Here is a 20,327-nt window from a genome sequence, read left to right as displayed (position 1 = left end):
ATGAATGAATAAAACAAAACATATAGAAACAGAAACCTGGCACCGTTGAACATTCACTTCCCCATAGAATAGAAAAGAAGGTAAACTGTCTCTTTAAGGGTATGCACATTAATTTCAGAGCACAGTAAAAGTACCTCAAGGTTATGTTAATAAAAACTGTCCAGAAACATATCCATCCACTATTCGAGGTGGACTGCATTTTTCAAAAACTTAAGGAGTGGTTACTATGTGCTAGGTACAATTCTAAGAATTTTAGATGTCTTATCTAATGCTAAAATAATCCTAAGAAGTATTATTATTTTAATCTTTATTTTACAGATGAGGAAATGACGAAACCAGGGCACAGAGAGGATGAATGTGAAGTCAGATAAACAGCAGTGGTAGAAGCAGGATTTGAACTTCCAGTTAGAACTCTTCACCATTATGTTATGATTCCACTTAGTAATTCTGCTAATACTGGCCACCCCACAGATTCCACAGCTGAGAATAAAGTTGAACAAAAGAAAGAGGAAGGAATAATTTTATGCATAGAAGACAATGAGGAAGAGAGGGAGGAGACAAGAAGGGAGGAGGCAATATGAAAGAGGGATATTGTGGAAGAAGAAAATTTCAGAAAGAGGGACTGGTCAATGGCATCAAAATAGTAGGAAGGAATATGCACTGAAAAAAAAAGACTACCAAATGTGGCCATTAAAAAGTCATTAGAAACTGTATCAGAGCCATTATAGAGAAAACTAGCTTTAAAAATGAATGAAGTTTTGTCAACTATACTTCAATAAAGTTGGAAAAAGAAAGGATGAATGAAAGTTGCAGGAATGGTGTTATGGAATGTAGATATTTCAAGATACCTGAAGGGAATGAGAAAGGTTACTAGCAGCTTTAGGAAATAGCAGGTATGATGTAGACTTCGTATTTTATACCATGCGGGCATACCTAAATATACATGCTTTTAGAGTTAAAGGTATTTTGCCAGAAAACTATGCTATTTAAGAAGAGAATTATATTATTACTATTAGAATATAATGCTATCAGTCTAAGGCATACACTAAGAGTTACACATTTAAACTGCTGAGAACTGCAGACATGCAGGCATGAATCATCTTACAGTTCAGTTCTTCATGCAGAATTAACAATTACAACTCACATTGTGAATAGGTAAGAGATAAGCATTAGTACTTTTAGCATTTTACAAAATTTATCCAATTATATTGAATTGTCTGTCCATATTATTTATCTTAACAAAATATCTTTGAACAGGAAGTCCACAAAAGAAATTAAATGGATTTTTTTCAGTATCTAATAGTTAGGATCAAAGTAATTGTGAAAACAAAAAAGTAAATAGAAACAACAAAGAAGGAACAAGAAGCACAATTATAAATTATGATATTGTAGTGTACCTTTAAAGAGAGGTTAACAACCATCTCCTTTTAACATTTAAACTCACTAGGAAGACTAAAACTAGTTTGGGCTGCAAATTTCTAATAAGCATTTTCATTTGTTGTTAAGGGCATTTCAAACTTACATGGCAGTATGTCCTTGTATCTGTTCTTTTTAACATTTTCTTCTTTTTCTCCAGTGGCTGTGGGATAAATCTTTTCTGTTCTGTATTTGGTAGACAATCTTCTTAATCGCTTAAAATACAAAGAAAATTCAAGTTTAGAAAAACATTAGTATTTTCAAATTTTTAATGATTTAGACTTCACTGAATTTTGCTAACCCCAATTCCTCACAACTCATTTTCCTGTTTTTATAAGCTCACAGTATCTCCCCCTACCTTCTAATAATTAACACCAAGGAAAATTTTTTTTTAGCATTAAGTGCAAACATAAGATTAATATTCCAAATAGCAGTGAAAGAAATGAAACACTAGAATAAAAGTAATTTTATTTGAAGAAGCCATTAATAAGCTGGTCAGAATATTTAACTCTGTCTTAACAAATAGTTTTTGTGTTTTAACTAAGGGTCCTCAAAACCAAATTTTAAATTATGTCTAAAAGACTGTGCACAAGTTTCTCTATTCCTTCCCTCAGTAAACTTTCAGCACCCATGATGTGCCAGGCTCCTTCCAAGGCATAAGCTAATAATTACTTATAAAACACTGCAAAACAAAGTTCTTTCATACTGAATTGGAAATGTCCAACAAAGACCAATTCTGCTTATTCACTGCATTACAGAAGTGGTTTGTGAGTTAGTGACAAATTCTTACCACATATGGCAGTAGGGATGTTCTTTGCGCTGGAATATTTCTGCATGTCAGTAATACACTTCCTGCTTTCAGAAGCACTGAAAGTCAGCATTGTGAATTGTTTAAATTCAGACTCAACTACATTGCTAAAATTTAATTTCAAAGAAGACTACTTTCTTCTAGGCTTAAAGACATATTGAAGGCATTCTAGTTTCACTATTCAGCAAATTAATACAAACAAATGAAGTGAAAAAGAAGTCAGGTAACATTTAACTTCTTCACAGTTTTGTGTTTGCTACTTGTGATCCTGATATTTAAGGAACAAAGAATATTTTGCCTACATTTTAAAATATCACAGATACAATTTAAGATTCTTAACTTTTTCTTGTTATACTTTAACATATAGCACTTGAAATAATCTCATAAACAGGCACTTTCATATAGAATAGTTAGCCTTTTGTTTTTCTTTAAAAAACTACTAAACTTTATCATCACATTCTTAGAGACCTAAAACCAGAATACATTTTTTCCTGTAAGATGAAAAGGCTTTTACTAGAATCTTGTTCTGCACTGGCACAATTCCAAAGTAAAATTCTCCACATTTATGATACTATTTCCTGTTGTAATAAAGTTCTCAAAGCACAGTAAGTGTATTAGGGGAAAAAAATGTATTTAAAAATGGGCTCTTGGTGAGGGTGTGGGGAAATTGGAACTTTGATATAATGCAGGTAAAAAAGAACATCAGCACATCTGTAAGGAGGGTAATTTAGCTATTACAAATTAACATAACTCCTTAACCCCAGAACTGTTCTTCTAAAAATCTGTCCTCTAGATAAAGGGCACAAACACAAAATGATGTTTGCACAGTTATTTACTGCAGCATTGTTCATAAGAGCAAAGACTGCAAACAATCAAAAAATTCTATTAATAGAGGACTGCTAAAAAGAAATGTTTCATTCATACAATCAAATATGATAAAATGAGGAAGCTCTTTATGTATGGTAATATGGAAATGACTAAAAAAATAATATATATTAAGTATAAAAGCAAGGAATACAATAGTATATAATACAATACTACTGGTATTAAAAAGAATAAAAATATATTTGTGTTTACTTGCACATGTATATAAAAAATATCTCTGGAAGAGAAACTATTAACAAAGGTTGTTGTTTGTGGAGAAAAGAAATGGGTAACTGTAGGAGAAGGAAACATTCTCTATGTCCATTTATAATTTTTGGATTATATGAAAATATTGCCTATTCAAAAAATTAAGGTTAAAAAAAAGTAAAGAGAAAGTAGAGAAGACTGTTCTTGACTTCATTACTCTACGTTAACAAAGGTCCTCCCAGTTACTTATATATACATCTTGCATATTTAGTCAGGACTTTCATATTTTTTTCTGCTCAAGGATTTTCATTTTCAGTGACAGTATCTTAATGCATTACAGAATATTTCATGTTAATGTGACTTACAGAAGGATATCAATCTTAACAGTTGCAGAAACAGGGGGAAAATGAATGTAACTTAGGTAACTGTTAATGAAAAAAATTGTACATATATTTGTATCTACAAAGGAAAGGGAAAAGAGGATTAATTTAAGTACAAAATGTGAATGCACTTCTAGAATAACTGCCGCAATTACTCCAAGCATTTCTTCTTTTACATGACAAATTACATTATTGAGAAACGTGAAAAACAAAGTTTTTATGTGAAATGACTTTTCATTTGTCATATAATGAAGCTTGAAAACACTTCTGTGTGCAAATAAATATGTAATTTAGGTAGAATTTTTATATATTGTTTTCTTAAAGCCTAGGACATCATGGGATGTTTTCTACACTCAAGCTTCCAATGAAAAATGTTCTATTAAAATAAGCCTATACTTAGAAATTTTCACATCCATCAGAGATAATATTTGATGTAGTATAAATAAAACAAAGGTGGTCCATTAAACATATAAAGTGTGTTTTGTAAATGTTTTATTTAAAGACAAATTGACATGAAAGATTCTACCCAACTGTATTAAGGTGTCAAGTAGGGACTTAATTCCTAAAAAAAAAAAAAAAAAAAAGGTTAGTTTTATAGTTAGCTGATTGAATTAAATTCGGTATCTGTCACTTTCTAGCTGTATGACACCAAACATCTCTAACCTGTGTCTCATCTTCTATAATATGAGAATACCAACACTCACCTAACAGCCAAGTACAAAAACATGGGCTCAATAAATGCTAACTATTATTATGGGTCAATTACTGAAACACTTTAAATGTTATTAGCTACTATGGATTTTCTTCTTTAAAACCTTTCTGAGACAGAGATCAAAAGGAACCAGATATTCTGGGCTAATTTGTTTGCCTGGAAGTATTAGGTATTGCAATGTATGCTTCAGGATCTCCTGGAGGGCCTGTTAAGACAGACTGCAGGGTCCCACACACAGGTCCTGTCCAGTAGGTCTGGGGTGCAGCCTGAGAACATACAACTCTCAGTGAATTCTCAGGTGAACTGCACCGCTGCTGTCTGGGGTCCACACTTCAGGATCCACTGGTGTGAGGTTTGTTCAAGGGGAAGGGACACTACAATCAGTGCATGGAGGAATGGAGGTCGATTTTCAACAATGCTTAGGTTCCTCTGAACTCTGTGTACAGGTTGGTAACATCAAATAATTTTGAAAAAGTGACCAGGGGTTTTTCTTGGAGGTAGATTAGGCATTAAGAAACAAAAGCAATTGTCAAGTAGCAAAAAAAAAAAAAAAAAAAAAAAAAGGACAAGGAAAGAGACCCTGATTCTGCAGCAAATAAGAACAAAATTTATCAGCTATAAACAAAAAAAGCTTGCATAAAGGACCTAAAAAGTTTTGAGATTAATTCTAGCAAACTTTGAGGTATGGCAAATAGGAAAATTCTTTTATAAATTTCTTTTCTACTTTAAAACATCAAAATAATACAGCACTGTACCAGTGGTGTGTAACTAGCAAAACAAACAAAAAACACAACAAAAACCAAAAAAATGTAAGGTGCTTTCAAGATTCTTCTTAAAAAAATTCCCTTGACAACCATCTTTCTGTGCCTGTATATGCTTTTCCTTTGCATCTTCATGGTCATTCCACTCACATACCTCCAAATATCATTTAGGTCTTAGCTCCTTGAGTTTTTTATCCCTCTCATGCAAAAATGATCTTTCCCCTTGGAATTCTTTTTAGACTTTACATGCACTCTTAAAACATCATGTCCTTCTCTTTATGACAAATACATAAAGAGAATACATCTTATTTCCCCTACTAAACTCTAAGATTGTAAGTACACGATTACTATTATTAGTAATATTTGTAATGCCCGGTACCCTTGGAGCATATTTAAATGCTTTATGTTAAATAAGTTAACCTTAGAGTAAGATTTTTTAATGCACATAATTATTTAATATAATCCTAGAGCAAGAAAGTACTCTGAATGATTTACTGTCCTAACTGGACAAAAATACAGCTAAATGTTATATTTATATAAGTTTATAGATACCACACCCTTTTCTTTATCATGGTTGGCTTTTTTTAAACTAAGAAAACAAACAAAAAGCCTTTAAGGACATTTTTAATTAAGTCTACCCTTAAACATCTTGAACAAGTCACATAATAAACTTCTTAGATAATCCCATTCTTATCTCAAGAGTCATTATTCTAAAAAGCAAGTTTGATCATTTTAATTTTAGTCCTTCAAGTAAAGATCCTATAATGGGTCTACTACCTTCAAGATGAACTACTATAATATCCTCAGTTAATTACAACATTTGAATGTTTCCTGTCCAACTTCCTAGCTTTTTTTTAATTACACTTACTTAAGAGTTTAATGCTTCACCCATATAGAATTACTTACCACCATCACAGACAATTCTCCACCCCTTAACATGTTTCACAATTTTTTCTCTTGCTGGTGAGGTAATAGTTGGATTCCAGTTAAGTGCTATTTCCTTTGTGAAGCCTTTCTTAAACCCTTCCGTCTTAACTACTCCTTAGCACCCAGCACCCCAGTACTGCTCTACTACCACTTGTGAAAAGTATTTCAATACCTGTCTGTCTCATCCACTAGACTATAAAATTGATGGCAGAGACTGGACAATCTTTTTGGACTTTATAGACCAGTATCGAAAGCAATGCAAAATCACATTAAAAGTGGGTTTTATTGAGCCTTCTTAGACAAGTCATAGAAGTGTCCCTAATACACTGGAGTTCTTGATGGAAACAAAAACTGAACTTAATATTCACTTTGTTTTAAAGTTCCAAACAAATATTTTCTTTATTTTTTGAAACATGTTTTATGTTTTCCCCTAATCCTAAATCAATAAACTCATTCTCAAAGGCGCCTGAAAGTCAATGTACTTACGATTGTCCTCTTTAAGGTACTCATTTGTATGTCAAGATTTGAGCTCATTATAAGGGAAGAAAAGTTTTATTGTTTATCTAAGAACTGAAGCTAATGAGAATGTGTTGTGTGGTGTTTGCTGAATCTCTCCAGTCAAAGGGCTATCTACTGGCTTGTCCACTGGGTGTCTCATGGGCATCACAAATATGTCCAAATAGCACCACCATTCAACAGTTGCTCAAGCCTAAAAGCTGGAAATCATCCTTGATTCCTTCCTTTACCTCTCCTTGCCCCCAACAATCAACCCATCAGCAAGTTTTGTTAGCTCCACTTCTAATATATAATTCTCTTCATAGTCACTAGCTCAGTGACTATGAAGAAAATTGATATATTCAGAATACATATTTAGACAGGGACAAGTATTAAATTTGTTTGCTGGATTTTAAATCAGGACAATTAAGAAAACTATGGACACAAAAAGCAATAGAGCTAAAATGGAAATTAAGCTAACTCAAATTCTTTTTGGAATAAGTATGGATATAAATAAATGAAATATTAGAACTTAAGAATTCTTATGCTCTTTTACTAAGGCCACACACTACTGCCCCAAATTCCTCAATGCTGTAACACTTAAAACACACTAAGAATTTCATAAGACAATATTTTTAGTAAATGAACATAAGAATATGCAAATCTTAAAATTGTATCTAAAGTGAAATAAACATGGATTACTTTAAGCTTAAGTTATACCATAACAAAATTTAAGAATACCTCACCCATAAAGTAATAGTGCTTTTGCCACTGCTCTGAAAAACTTCTGAGGCAATTACTGGGAAATCCACCTGAATTTTAAAAGGTTTAAAATTTGGGAGTTTGGCATATAGTTGGCACTCAGTATCTACTAAATGAATAAATTCATGTGATTTTATACCTGAAATATCTGTCCTGTCACAAAAGCCACTCAATCATAGTACTACTAACTTGACCCTACTCTACAAGTTGCATTATTAAGCCAAAATAAAAATTTTAAAAACCCAAATACAAACAACACCCAGTAGTAAAATCAGGGTTTCATTTCCACCCAAAGTATACTATCTCTAACTGGCTGTTTTTTAATCACTACAACCTAGATACAAAAATATGTATACAACTAATAACTTTCAAGCAACCAAAAGGGTCTTTCAACTATACCATTGCAATGTCTACCTTAAATTGCAAAATATGCAACTCTGCCTTTCAAAATTCACCTTCGTATTTTAGCTCACTTTACGTACTGCTGCATGACTAACTTGTCTGCTGTTCCTTTTCAGAAATTCACAGGCTAAGCTCATTTTAAGTTGTCACAACTGATACCAAAAGGACACACTTGGAAGTAAACAGGGGCCAATCTTATGGGTCTTCGGGTAGCAAAATGATTTTACTCTTTGTTCATGTTGATTTCCACGCTTCAGTTATTTTCCTAGTAGTCTGCTGAGCAAACTCCTTATTTCTTCTAGCTTCTAGCTCAGTACAGAAATCATCTTGCTGTAACATTTCCTGAGACTAGTACTGGGATCCACCCCATCTTCCACTTCCTCCCAAACTGTTCCACATCTCCACCAACAGCTCTTTAAACCTACCTTTAATCTAAGACACATCCCAATGCTCAAAAATTATTTATATTTACACATATACCATCCTGACAGAACATGAATTCCCTGAAAATGCAGACTATATCTTCTTTATTCTATTAAGATCAGTGACTACCAGCACAATACATGACAAGCAGCAAAAAGTAAAACTGTTTAGGACTTCTCAGGTGTTAATGTTCAAGAAAATGGATACAAATCAGAATTGACCAGTACACTTAAACTATTTTCTCTCCTTCAACATTTCATTACTATTTCATAATGAGATAGTAATACTATTTCATAATGAGATAGTTTGGAGTCAGAGAAGTTGGGGGTTCAACTTCCAGTTCCATCAACTACTAGCAAAAGAGATATCCATGACATAGCAGATTTATATATAGTCCTCAAACGGGTAAAGCAATGGACCTTAATTTGAGTTTGTTTTTAAATAAAATTTTGTACTACAGATTTTATATTTAAAAGTAATAAATGTGGCAAAGCATAAAAACTAAATGAAAAAGGTAATAAAGAATTTTTGCAACAAGCCTATAAACATTTTTTGCAGAGCTTAGACAATAAATGCTTTCCTTTTCTTAAAGGAAAGAAAGGCTCCTGTTCTCTAGTTGGAAAAGGAAATACAATGCTTTCTTCTCAAGATCAAAATAAATTAGAAAAGTATAATCCAAGTTTATCCTCTTCCTCCAAGCTGTATCCTTATGGAACTAAGGTACAATCCTGTTTGAATTAAAAGGACAGTAAAATTATTGTGGTATTTCAATACAACAAATGTATCATAATATCTAAACTGTGTATTACAGAATGAAAAGTACATGTTAAAGAAGTGAGATTTGTACTGACGGCTGTCATATACTTTTGAAAAGTAAAATTTTTTTACTGAATATAAAAATTTGGGGGGTAAAAATAAAGGGTTTGTCTTATTTTTATATATGTTTATATTCATGTCTAGTTAAAGTTGAAAACTTAACTTTTTTGTTGTCTTTATGATGCATGCAAACAAAACAAGATATAATTGTATTTCATTCTTGTTGGCTTTTGTTACCAAAAATTAGATATTATACTTACAAATCTAAAAGAGGTATGTATGTTTCTATGTTTTAAATGTAACTGTTTTCACTACTCTCCACTGTGTTAATTTGTGCTACAGCTTTTCCTAGAAGAGAATGGAAAACTTTGATTTATTTTTAAAAACTATAGCAATTGGACAGATCCTTTATTTGAAGTTTTAAGTATCAAAAGCTGTAAATAAACAGATACATTCAAAAAAATAACACAGCTTTCATTATTTTATTTTTTTGTCTGCTCACATAGCCCTCATCTTCTTTTCTGTTTGTTCATCATCCATTTAACTCATGCAACCACTGGTTCCATGTTTTCCAGGCGAATCCCAACTTAAAATATTTTGTCCCATTGTCCCCACAGAAAAACTCTCAGAAATTCTAAAATCTGTGCATTAAAATTATGGCTCTTGACTATGTCACCCTTCATCTGCTGTGTGTCTTGATTTAAGAAAACATGACCACTATAGTCCCTTTTACCTTTTAGTCTCCTACTCTGCCAACCTCAGATGGGCAAAGTATTTCAAGCAATCCATCACTAATCTCATTATCCCATAAGATACAATATAAACATACAGTAAAACTGAGACTATTGAGTTCCAGCTTTAACAGATTAAGCCACAATAACATCAACTGCCCAACTAAAAATAAAACAAAGTAGACCCCCAAATTAATAGCATGAATGTGGAATTCATATTTATCTTTGCAAAAACAAATACAACACAGGAAGAGTGACCTTTACAGTTCAAGAGAGCTCAATACGTATTTACCACTATATGGAAATAAATTATTTTTTTGCTAGGCTAGACTGCCACAAACCTGAGGTCAACAGACCAAACATTTAGAGAGAAACCTGCACTTCCTGGCAAACCATTAATGCCTGACCCCCCTGAAAATTTCATTCTTTCCTTTACAGCTTCTACAGAAACTACTTTTATGAAGTCACCAATTATCTCCAAAAGTAATCACAATCTCAAAAGCTTCAATTACTATAAAGTACTTAACACAGATGGTTCACCCCTTCTTAAAACTTTCTTAGATTCCATGAAAAAACTGTCTCTTGATTGTCCCTCTTAACCTGCTGATCAGTCTTTCTGGCTTCTCTGTTTCCCAGTCCCTATATGTATGTTGTCTCTGGAAATGCTCTCTCCTCAGATTTCATCTTTTACCAAGTTTATAATCTCCGTATCATGCCTTTAACTATTACAGTTATGAAGATCCTAAAATCTCTATTTCTAGTCCTGAGTTCTCTCTTCAGTTCTAGTTCCATATTCAAACTGCTTACCGAACAACCCCCAACAATTCAAACCTAACTAACTAGATGAAAAGAAATTGACCTGATTTTTCAAATGCTTCTGTGTCCCTTTTTATTTTCATGGTACTTCTGCCCTCCTTATCCATTCAGGCTTAAAACCTCCGAGTAGTTTTGGACTTTCCCCCCTTATCTGTCCAGTGGTTTTCCTCTCACATCCAATCAGTTTCAAGTTCTTGTGAGTCCACCTCAGTAAACATCTCCCAAACTTAGCCCTTACTTTCTAGTCCCACTTGTCAATGAAGAAAGAGAACCGTTTTAGTATAGGATACAGGTAACTTAATTTTCTTTAATTATATTGTCTTTTTAAAGAAAAAGATTTGAGAAACCTTTTGAATGACTGAGGAAAATGGGAAATTTGGTGGGCATAAAATAAATACTATTAATTAATGTATGTATGTATGTCAAGTAGAGACAGAAGAAATGCTTGTATGTTCATTAAACCGTGTATGTAAACACAACCTGCACAACATCTAGCATATAGCATACCTTTAAAATGTAAAAACTGAGATGACTATGTAAGAGTTGTTAACGGACAAGAAATTTAAGGGAAAATTTTAACTAGCTGTCTCAGACTAGCTGAGTTGTTATTGAAACTAGCAGATACCGAAGTATCTTTATTTGTATTCTTAAATACTGACATTTTTTGTTGTTCTTAAAGAGGATTTTAATCCCTTTTTGTGTGCACCCTAAGATTTGGTGCCATACCTGAATAGGATACTTGAGCTGCTCATTACTAGCCCCAGTTCCTGTTTAAAAACTCAGAAAGTAATTTTTAATTGTATATTGCAAACCAATTTAGACTATCTTAGATGAGAGAAATCATGGGACAGATTCTAGAATGGTAGAATAAATTGTCATTGATGTTCTCCCCAGTCCTTCCGTTATCAGTCTACACAAAGACTATAGAAGTCCTAACTGTCATAGATGCAAAGGCTTAAAAATTACCTGGCAAACCAGACTAATTTTATAAGCCGTATTTTTGCAGCGTCCAACTCCCTGTCAAGTAACACATAAGGCATAGCTATTAATGGGATCTGCTGGGCCAATTTTTCCTGTCAATGCATAAAAACACTCGTTGTTTAACATACAGTATTTATGTTTTTAAGCTATAAAAAAAATAAATGTAATAAAGGATCTGCTTTCACACGATCATTACCATTTTTCAAAAAGGAGAGACCAAACAGAGATAAAGTCAGGTTGCCAAAACTTTGTAGAATTAAGTTTTAAATTCTTAACAGAAACATAGTTTGGCAATTCTTTATAAAGAGTTCCCATACAACTCAGTAATTCCACTCCTAGGTATATATCCAGCAGAATTTAAAACATATGTTCATGCAAAAATCTGTACTCAAATATTCTCAGCAGCATTACTAATAAGAGCCAAAAAGTGGCAATGAAAAAACAGTATGTGGTACATTCATATAATGGAATATTATTTAGCCATAAAAAGGAATGGAGTAGATTTATGCTCAACAGTGAACCTTGAAAACATTATGCTAAGTGAAAGAAGTCAGACACAAAAAGCATGTATTACATAATTCCATTTATATGAAATTTTCTGAATAGGCAAATCCACAGAGATAAAACAGATTAGTGGTTGCCACAGTGTTGGTAAGGGGAGAAATAAGGTGTGAGAGGTAATGGGTATAAGGCTTCTTTTTGGGGAGGGGAGGGCAATGAAAATGTTCTGAAATTGCCCACTCTTGTGACTATACTAAAAACTGCTGGAATGTATGTTTTCAATAAGTGAATTTTATGGCATGCAAATTAATCTCTATAAATGTGAATTCACCTCAGTAAAACTGCTATACAAAATTCTTAATAGGAGATTAGGACTACAGTTAGTTGTAATCATTGACAGCTTCAGAGCAGGCTGACCAAGGGACACCCAATCCCACCCTGTAAAAAGAAATATCCATCCTATTCAAATTGAGTATTATTCAGCCTCTGTCCTTTATTGCAGATCTTCTCATTAGGACATTAATCCCACAGCGCCAAACGTAACAAGAATGCAGAATCTTATCTAAGTAGGAATAAAACAAGGAAATTACAAATGAACAATCAGGTCTATTAGAAACTGGCTAGTGAACTTGGGTCTCAACTTTTTCAGGAAAGGACAGGTATGGTAGGTAGGAAAGAAACAAGAATAAAATCTTTAATATGAGCTGATGCCCAAACCACAGGAATGAAGCTAGACAACTAATCTGGAAGACTAGATATTTAGAAAAGGAAGATAATGAGTAGAAAATGTGGGAAGAGGAAGGAATAAGTGGTAAGCAATCTAGGGTTAAAGTCTAAATTCTGTAACTTCTCTAACTCTAACCCACAGACTGGGAAGGTGGACTAAAATAAAAGAATTAAACTCAAACCTGAATAATAAGCAAACTGTGTTCTTAAATTTTCAGTATATTTCTCTGGGGAAATGAACTGGAGGTTACTTTTTGATGTCAACATTCAGTTTCCTTGCAAAAATTATTTAATTCTGAGATTATTTTAGACTTGATCCTGAAGGGCCACACCACAATGCTATGAAGATATGTATACACCAAGTTACTAAGAGCATGATTTTGTCTTCAAATATCTCTTTGTATTAATGATAAGCAGTGCTCCCTCTCTGACATGTAAAATCAAAACAAAAAGTCCAAACCTCATCATGATAAAAATTATGGCCTACCTGCCTCTATATACAATTATCAAGATTTCCACAACATTTTAAATAAAAACACAAACAATATAAAGGAAACATATAACTAAAAATAACTTAAAAACATACTTTAGAATCCATCAATCAAAATAAGCCAAGATTTCAAATAAAAGATGTGGCATTTTGACAGCCTTCAAAACCATGGTCAAAGTCACTATAGAGAAATTACATTTCCTTCAAAAGAAACTTTACTAAAGACAAGCAGAAGATACACTGATCTGGATAGTAATCTTGTAGGAAAAATGACAAGTAACTTAAATTTCACTGATTACAAGGACTATTAAACTGAATTTATGAAGCCACATTAACTGTCCTCTATGATGAGAGCATTTTACTTAGAAAATGAATCACAAATTTTGTTTTATTATGACTGGTGCTTCTCTTTGTGCTAAGGATGGATATATGCAAATACTTTGATATAAAGAACTCCAACAACTTAACAACAAAAATGGGCAAAGGACTTGAGTAGCTACTTCTCCAAAGAAAATATACAAATAGCCAACAAACATATGAAAAGACACTCAACATTAATAATCAGCAGAGAAATGCAAATCAAAACTGTAATGAGGTATCATCTCATACCAATTACAATGGTTATCAAAAAAAACCACAAAACAACAAGTGCTGGTGAGAATGTGGAGAAATTGGAGCCCTGTGCACTACTGGTGGGAACACGAAATGATGCAGCCACTATGGAAACCAATACAGCAGTCTTTAAAAAATTAAAACTTGAATTACCATATGAGACTACTCAAAAGATCCACCCATATGATAAACCCAAAGGAACTGAAAGCAGGCTCCTGAAAGATGTGTACGCTCGTGTTCATAGCAACATCATTCACAACAGCCAAGAGATGAAAGCCATCAAAATGTCCGCTAATGGACAAATAGATAAACAAAATGGGGGTATATACATATATACACATAATGGAACATTATTCAGCCTCAAAAGGGGAGGAAATTTTGACATGCTACAATATGGATGAACCTTGAGAACTCTATGCTAGTTGAAATAAACTAGTCACTAAAAGACAAATATTGTATATGATTCCACTTAAATCAAGTACCTAGAGTAGTCAAAGTCCTAGAGAAAGAAAGTAGAACAGTGCCTGCTAAGGGTCAGGGGTAGGAGAGGAATGGGAGTTGTTTAATGAGTGTAAATTTTACTTTCACATGATGAGTTCTAAAGATAAGCTGCCCAACAACGTGAAAGTACTTACTACTGAACTGCACATTTATAAATGGTTAAGATGTTATGTTTTGTTACTTGCATTTTTTTACAATAAAAAAATTTTTTTAATAAAAAAGGGAAAAGAAACCTTTATAGTTGTTTGCATAGAAATTAAATGTCTTACCCAGAATACAGAGAGAGACAGCTAATTGTGGGTTAGTGCCATTAAAGCATTCAGATTATCAGGCCTTATAATATTCACATAACATTAGAGAGGTGTGCTCTACTCATGAACTGTTATTATTTTCAAAAAAAAAATCTACTTTTTCAGTTTAATGACATATTGGATCCAGACATTTATAATAAAAGGAAAAGTAAGATTCAATTATCACCTTCATAAGGATCACTAGTCTAATATAATTTTCTCCTATTCTATGATAGGTATTTTTCCTCTCATATAATATACATTCCAAAAGTATGTCCTAGACAATAGTATCATTCCTGTCTTTTATATACATCATTTTACACGTTTATCCCACCACTACCACTGTAGCTGCTGCCCAAGATTATAATTCCCTGTCTGCCAGAGATAATCTTTTCTATTTCTTTCCCCCACAGTGCCTAGTGTCTTCCATGAATCATATACTCAATAAAGCATGGCAAGTCTTTTAGACATAGTGGGTACACTAATGAGCACATTCAGAACATCACATAGTCAATGAACTGGTGCCCTGCTATCAAATTTCTAACATACTCAGTTCAAGAAGTTGACATAATGTAGTTAGTATAACTGGAGAGTATGCACTTAAAATGTCACTTGAAATTTGATCTTTGTGGTTTACGATCATATTGACACATGAAACTGATATAAAAAAATGAAGTGTGATTTAATTTATCTCAAGTATTATCTTCTTGTCCTAAATAACATACCTGAAGATATATTTTATTTTGATTTGGTTTATTATATTATCTATAATGTCACCAAGGAAAGCTTTCAATCTTTTATCACCAGGGGAAAAATGTGTAGAATAAATGGATCTATATATATAATACACTTATATAAAAAAACTATCAACTTTTCCTTAGATATGTGGTATGTGTGTATGTCTATGTATACATACACATAGTTCAAACATTTGATAATAAATTAAATTTAATGTTTTAAAATTTATACAAGTAATATATGCAGATGCTAAAACATTCAAATCATACTGTTAAGTTGTGTCATGGCTTCTCCAAGACCACTTTCAGGTTCAATGATTCACAAACAAGACTCACAGGACTATACATATAGACATAGTCACAGCTATGATTTATTACAGCTAAAAAATACAGAGCAAAAGCAGAGGGAAAAGTGCATGAGGGAAAATCCAGTAGAAACTAGGCACCAGCTTTCAAGAGTTCTCTCCTAAAAGAACCACACAGGACCCCTTAATTCCTCCAGCAATGAGTGGTGACAACACCTGTGAAGTGTTGTCTATCAGAGATTGAATGCCCTAAGTTTTTATTGGGGGCTGGTCACATGGGGACTAACCAAAACTTCAGTCTTCCAGAAGAAAAGCAAGTGTTCAGCATAAGCCATATTTATACAATATATGCACAGTGAGCCACTCTTTTAACAGCATGATGGGAACCCTCCCAAAAGTCCAAGTTTCCAGATACCAGCCAGAGCCAACCTTGCAAGCAGGTGTTTCTAAGGATAGCAGTCTCAGGCTTGCTATATTAAATCTTTTCTGCACACAATTATAAAAATGAAAAAGTAACCTACCTCCTTCCTCCACATCCCTGTCCTTGGAAGTAGCCAACCATATTAAGCCTCTTTATTAAAAGATATTTTATGTCATTTCACAAAAATAGCTCCAACCAACACAGTTGGAAATACAATTTAATGCATATTAGCAAATATTTTGAAGAAAAGATTCCTTTCTTTAATGCTTTTGACATGCTGGGTCAGAGCATACACTCTCTAAATTCTACTGGTGTCCAAACTGCATTCCAAAAAAACACTTCACCAGCTTACTTTCCTATGAACAGAATATCCTATATAGAATACCAGTTTTTCTATATCCTTGCCAACATTTGCTATCATCAATTTCTGAATTGCAATGACTTAATTTCTGTATTATTTTATCAAATTTGGTAGAATCTGGTGGGACCATTCCCCAACCAAAAAGTTGACATTGATTAATTTGCACTTTTCTGATTACTGGAGAGGTTGGAGACATTTTTTCCTGTGTTCAGAAATTATTTGCATTTTCCTTCTATTATCATTCACAGCATGTGCCCATTTTTCTCTTGGAGAGTTCCATTTATTGAGTTATAGAAGCTACTCATATATTTTAGATAATCATCTGTTAAATGTGTTGAATATATTTTCTCTTAATCTATTGCTTACGGTTGCATTAACTTTTGTATTACAGGTTTTTATTTTTGAATTCAAATCTGGTCTTTATTATTATAGTTTTTGTGCTTTAAATTTAAGTCAAAAGAAAAAGCATCTAATTCACATTGTAACTGCCCCTAGATAATGTTTCCCCAATCTTTGAAGTGGCACACTGACTCCATCTGGACAACTATTACATAAAAAAAGAAGTTTACCCAAATATGGTGGGTATTATATCTTTTTTTAGCTTGCTTATTTAAAAAAAAAAAAAACAAAGAAACCTTATGATTAAGCTAACATTTTATATTACAAAGGGAAGTTTTAGGCAAAGTGGTGTTCTCTTGCATGACTTTGTGAAGTGACTGTTCTTAATTACCAGCTAATTTCTAAAATGATGAGGCCATTAGTGTTGTTACTTCACTGTCAGCTTGACTTCTTTGAGTCTTACAACACAGCTTTGCATAAGCCTTTAATACTTAATGTCCAATGTAGGCAACACTGGCAGTCTCTGGGATTAAATTATTATTGAGCATATCCCCTATAATAAGGAACATTACATGAATGACAAATATGAAATCTGTTTTACCTGTGGAAAACTGACTTGGCATTTATTCTAAAAATTCATAGTATTTTAACCAATTTCTTATGTGTTGTCTGAATACTTGTAAATTTACCAACAGACCTACTCTATGAATCTTTTGGATTGCTGTTGTTTAGTTAGCTGCTGTTCCCTGAAGTCTCTTTATTATTACCACCTGTATTTGTTCAGAGTTCCCTCACCTCCAACCAAAATTCACCTCTCCTTCTGGGCTAATTTTAAAAGTCCTTTCTTATAAAACATTCCATGACTCTCCTAACAGTATGTGACTTTTCCCTTTTACGAACCCTCCTTGCAAAATAATGTAATGTACTTAATGTCACTGAACTGTACATTTAAAAATGGATGAAATGGTAAATTTGTTATATACATTTTACAATTAAAAAGTTGCAAAAAAAAAAGAATCCTCATGGCACTTTGCCCCATGGTACTGTGGTTCAGTTTTGCATTAGTTATTTGTGTACATCTTTATTTCCCCATCTCTATTGGAAATTCCTCCCAAAAGAGATCACATGAGGCCCACTGCAGTTCAAATGGGCTGAATTTACCAGAACGCACAGAATAACTCACTCTTTCTGAAATGAAGCAAACTTAGGATAATTCTTTATGTGATTCACTCCAACTCTAAATGGAGATGATCATTTCATGAAAAGGAGCCTCTCTTATTTTTATGTATTAAAATAGTGCTAAAACTCTATTCTTAATGGAGTTTCATTTCTATTTCAATGAAGTTGTTACATATAAAACAGACTTTTAAACACAGGAAGGGACCACATTATTTTTCCAAATACACACTAACCAGTAGAGTACTGAAGACATGTAAACAGAAATGCTTTGACTGCTAAGTTTGCAGAGATGAAGCCACCTCCTCCATCTCCCACCCCATAATTAAAAATAATTCACTAACATGTTCAATCCATACTCAAGTATACTTAAGGTAAAGATTCTGACAAATAGTTGACAGCTATCAGAAATAGTAACAAATTCTGTGGTGTCAGGTAACCACTTATTTCAAAGGTTCTGCCAGTCAGTCTTTCAAGTTAGGAATGACCATGTGGCTGGCCACTGCACTGGAAGACGCAGCATAATGTGACAATAAAGAGCACAGGTTTTATAATCAGAATAGTTCTGCCACTTACCCATGTAACCTTGGGCAAGTTCAGTTTCCTCATCTATAAAAACAGGACTTAAGATTAATCTGAGGATCCAATGTAAAAGACATGGTGACATTTCTTGCAGTTTATTGTATAAACATGGTATACAGCAACAGATATATGCACATCATTATTTGTGTTTTCTGTTAAACAAACTTTGTAAGTGTATCATGATTAATTTATTTAACAAGATTTACAGAACACCAGTCATGTAGCCACTGGCTAGGTAACAAAAGTTTAAAGACAAGACAGATTCAGGCCAATGGATCTCTGATTCTCTGAATCTGGATCTCTGGCCACTGAAGACCTGACAACCCAGTAAAGAAACAGAAAAATAAATATGTAATTGCAATATGATAAGGTGAATTATAGTGGAAATAGATGCACAGTACTATGGAAGCAAAAAAGAGAAAAGCTTAAGTATGCTATACCTTTTTTACTCAGTCGAACCCAATTTATTTATCACCAGTTTCCTGCCCTATCATATGCTACCATTTAATGATTACCACTCCCATGCTGTGCAGACCTTAAAAAAGGAAAGTTCTGTATACTATTACTAAGTCATAAATGCTACCTCTGAAATGCCTTTCAAATTGATCCCTTTTCTTTATATTCACTGTCATTGTCTTCAGATGCTCCTGCTTAAGCTACTGGAATAGCTTTCTAAATGGTCTCTGCTTCTGTCTTTACCCCTACATATTTTATTCTCCACAGAGCAACCAAGGTGATCCTGTTAAAAATGTAGGTCAAGATAACACCATACCAAAAGGTTCTCATCTAACTTTGAGTAAAAGCCATCCGTAGTATGACCTACCAGAACACAGATGGTCTGCCATAACTCCCAGACCGACCGCAGAGCTACTCCCTTCAACACCCATTCTGCTCAAGCACACGGACTTCCTTGATATTACTTCAACACACTACTACAGCTCAGGTCTGTGAGCACTTAATGTTGCTTCTGTCCGGAATGCTCTTCCAGATAAGTACATGGCTCACTCCCTCATTATTTCAAGTCTTGTTTCAATGTCTTAACCACCCTAAGCAATAATATCCCCTACACCTGTTATATGGCAGATTGATCATATTGGTAGCCTTTTTTTTCAACCCTCCCTGTATTAAAACCACGTGACTTTGCAGTTCTTTTTGACTTAAAAGGTGGAATCTATTTCCCCACCCCTTGAAGTGGAGGTGATGTTATAACTTACTTGGGCCCAGAGAATATGATGGAAGTGACAATGTGTCAGTTCCAAGTCTAGATAGGCCTTGCTTATTTTCCCCTCACTTGCTTATCTGCCACAGCCCTGAGAGTCCAGGTAGCCTACTGGGGAATGAAAAACATGTGAAGCAGGGACAGGCAATCCTAGTCATAAAAGCCACAGCCAGGCTCGATGTGCTAGCAGCCAGCCAACCACCAGAAATGTGAATGAACTCAGTTCAAGATCAGCAAACCTGCCTAGCTGACAAACAACAGCATGTAAAAATATTTATTATAATATACCATTAAGGTTTTGTGGTTGTTATACAACCTTACTGTGGTAATAGATAACTGATAACATTCTATTCCTTTTCCTTCCTGTCTTATTGTTTTCCGTTGCACTAAATATCTGATCTACTATGTATTTACTTGTTTACTAGGTTACTTTAACTCTTACCAATAGAATGTAAGCTCCATGAGGAGTCTTCAGGGATTAAGATGATGCCTGGCACAGAGTAGGTACGCATTCACTGAATGAATAAATAAAAATGAGCATGATGATTAAGTAAGCCATTTGGATC

General features: G+C 33.6%; 1 protein-coding gene across 5 annotated transcripts in view; it reads right to left on the bottom strand.

Annotated features, from left to right (window-relative positions):
- Positions 1 to 20,327, bottom strand: part of PTPN12 (protein tyrosine phosphatase non-receptor type 12) — an 88,584-nt gene that overhangs the window by 44,927 nt on the left and 23,330 nt on the right. For 4 of the 5 annotated variants that reach the window (XR_008998467.1, XM_036892374.2, XM_057504433.1 and 1 more), the window contains exon 2: positions 1,523 to 1,631. Coding sequence is in view for 2 of the 5 variants with exons in the window: in XM_057504433.1 (XP_057360416.1) it covers positions 1,523 to 1,631 (109 nt within the window). In the remaining 3 variants the exon portion in view is untranslated. Of the gene's footprint in view, positions 1 to 1,522; positions 1,632 to 20,203; positions 20,229 to 20,327 lie in introns of those variants that run through there. The other variant, XM_057504434.1, reaches the window with a different exon arrangement.

This window comes from Manis pentadactyla, chromosome 7, assembly GCF_030020395.1.
Source record: "Manis pentadactyla isolate mManPen7 chromosome 7, mManPen7.hap1, whole genome shotgun sequence".
NCBI classification, from domain to species: domain Eukaryota; kingdom Metazoa; phylum Chordata; class Mammalia; order Pholidota; family Manidae; genus Manis; species Manis pentadactyla.
Note: the sequence above shows the minus strand (reverse complement) of the source record. Positions and strands in the feature narration are given on the sequence as shown.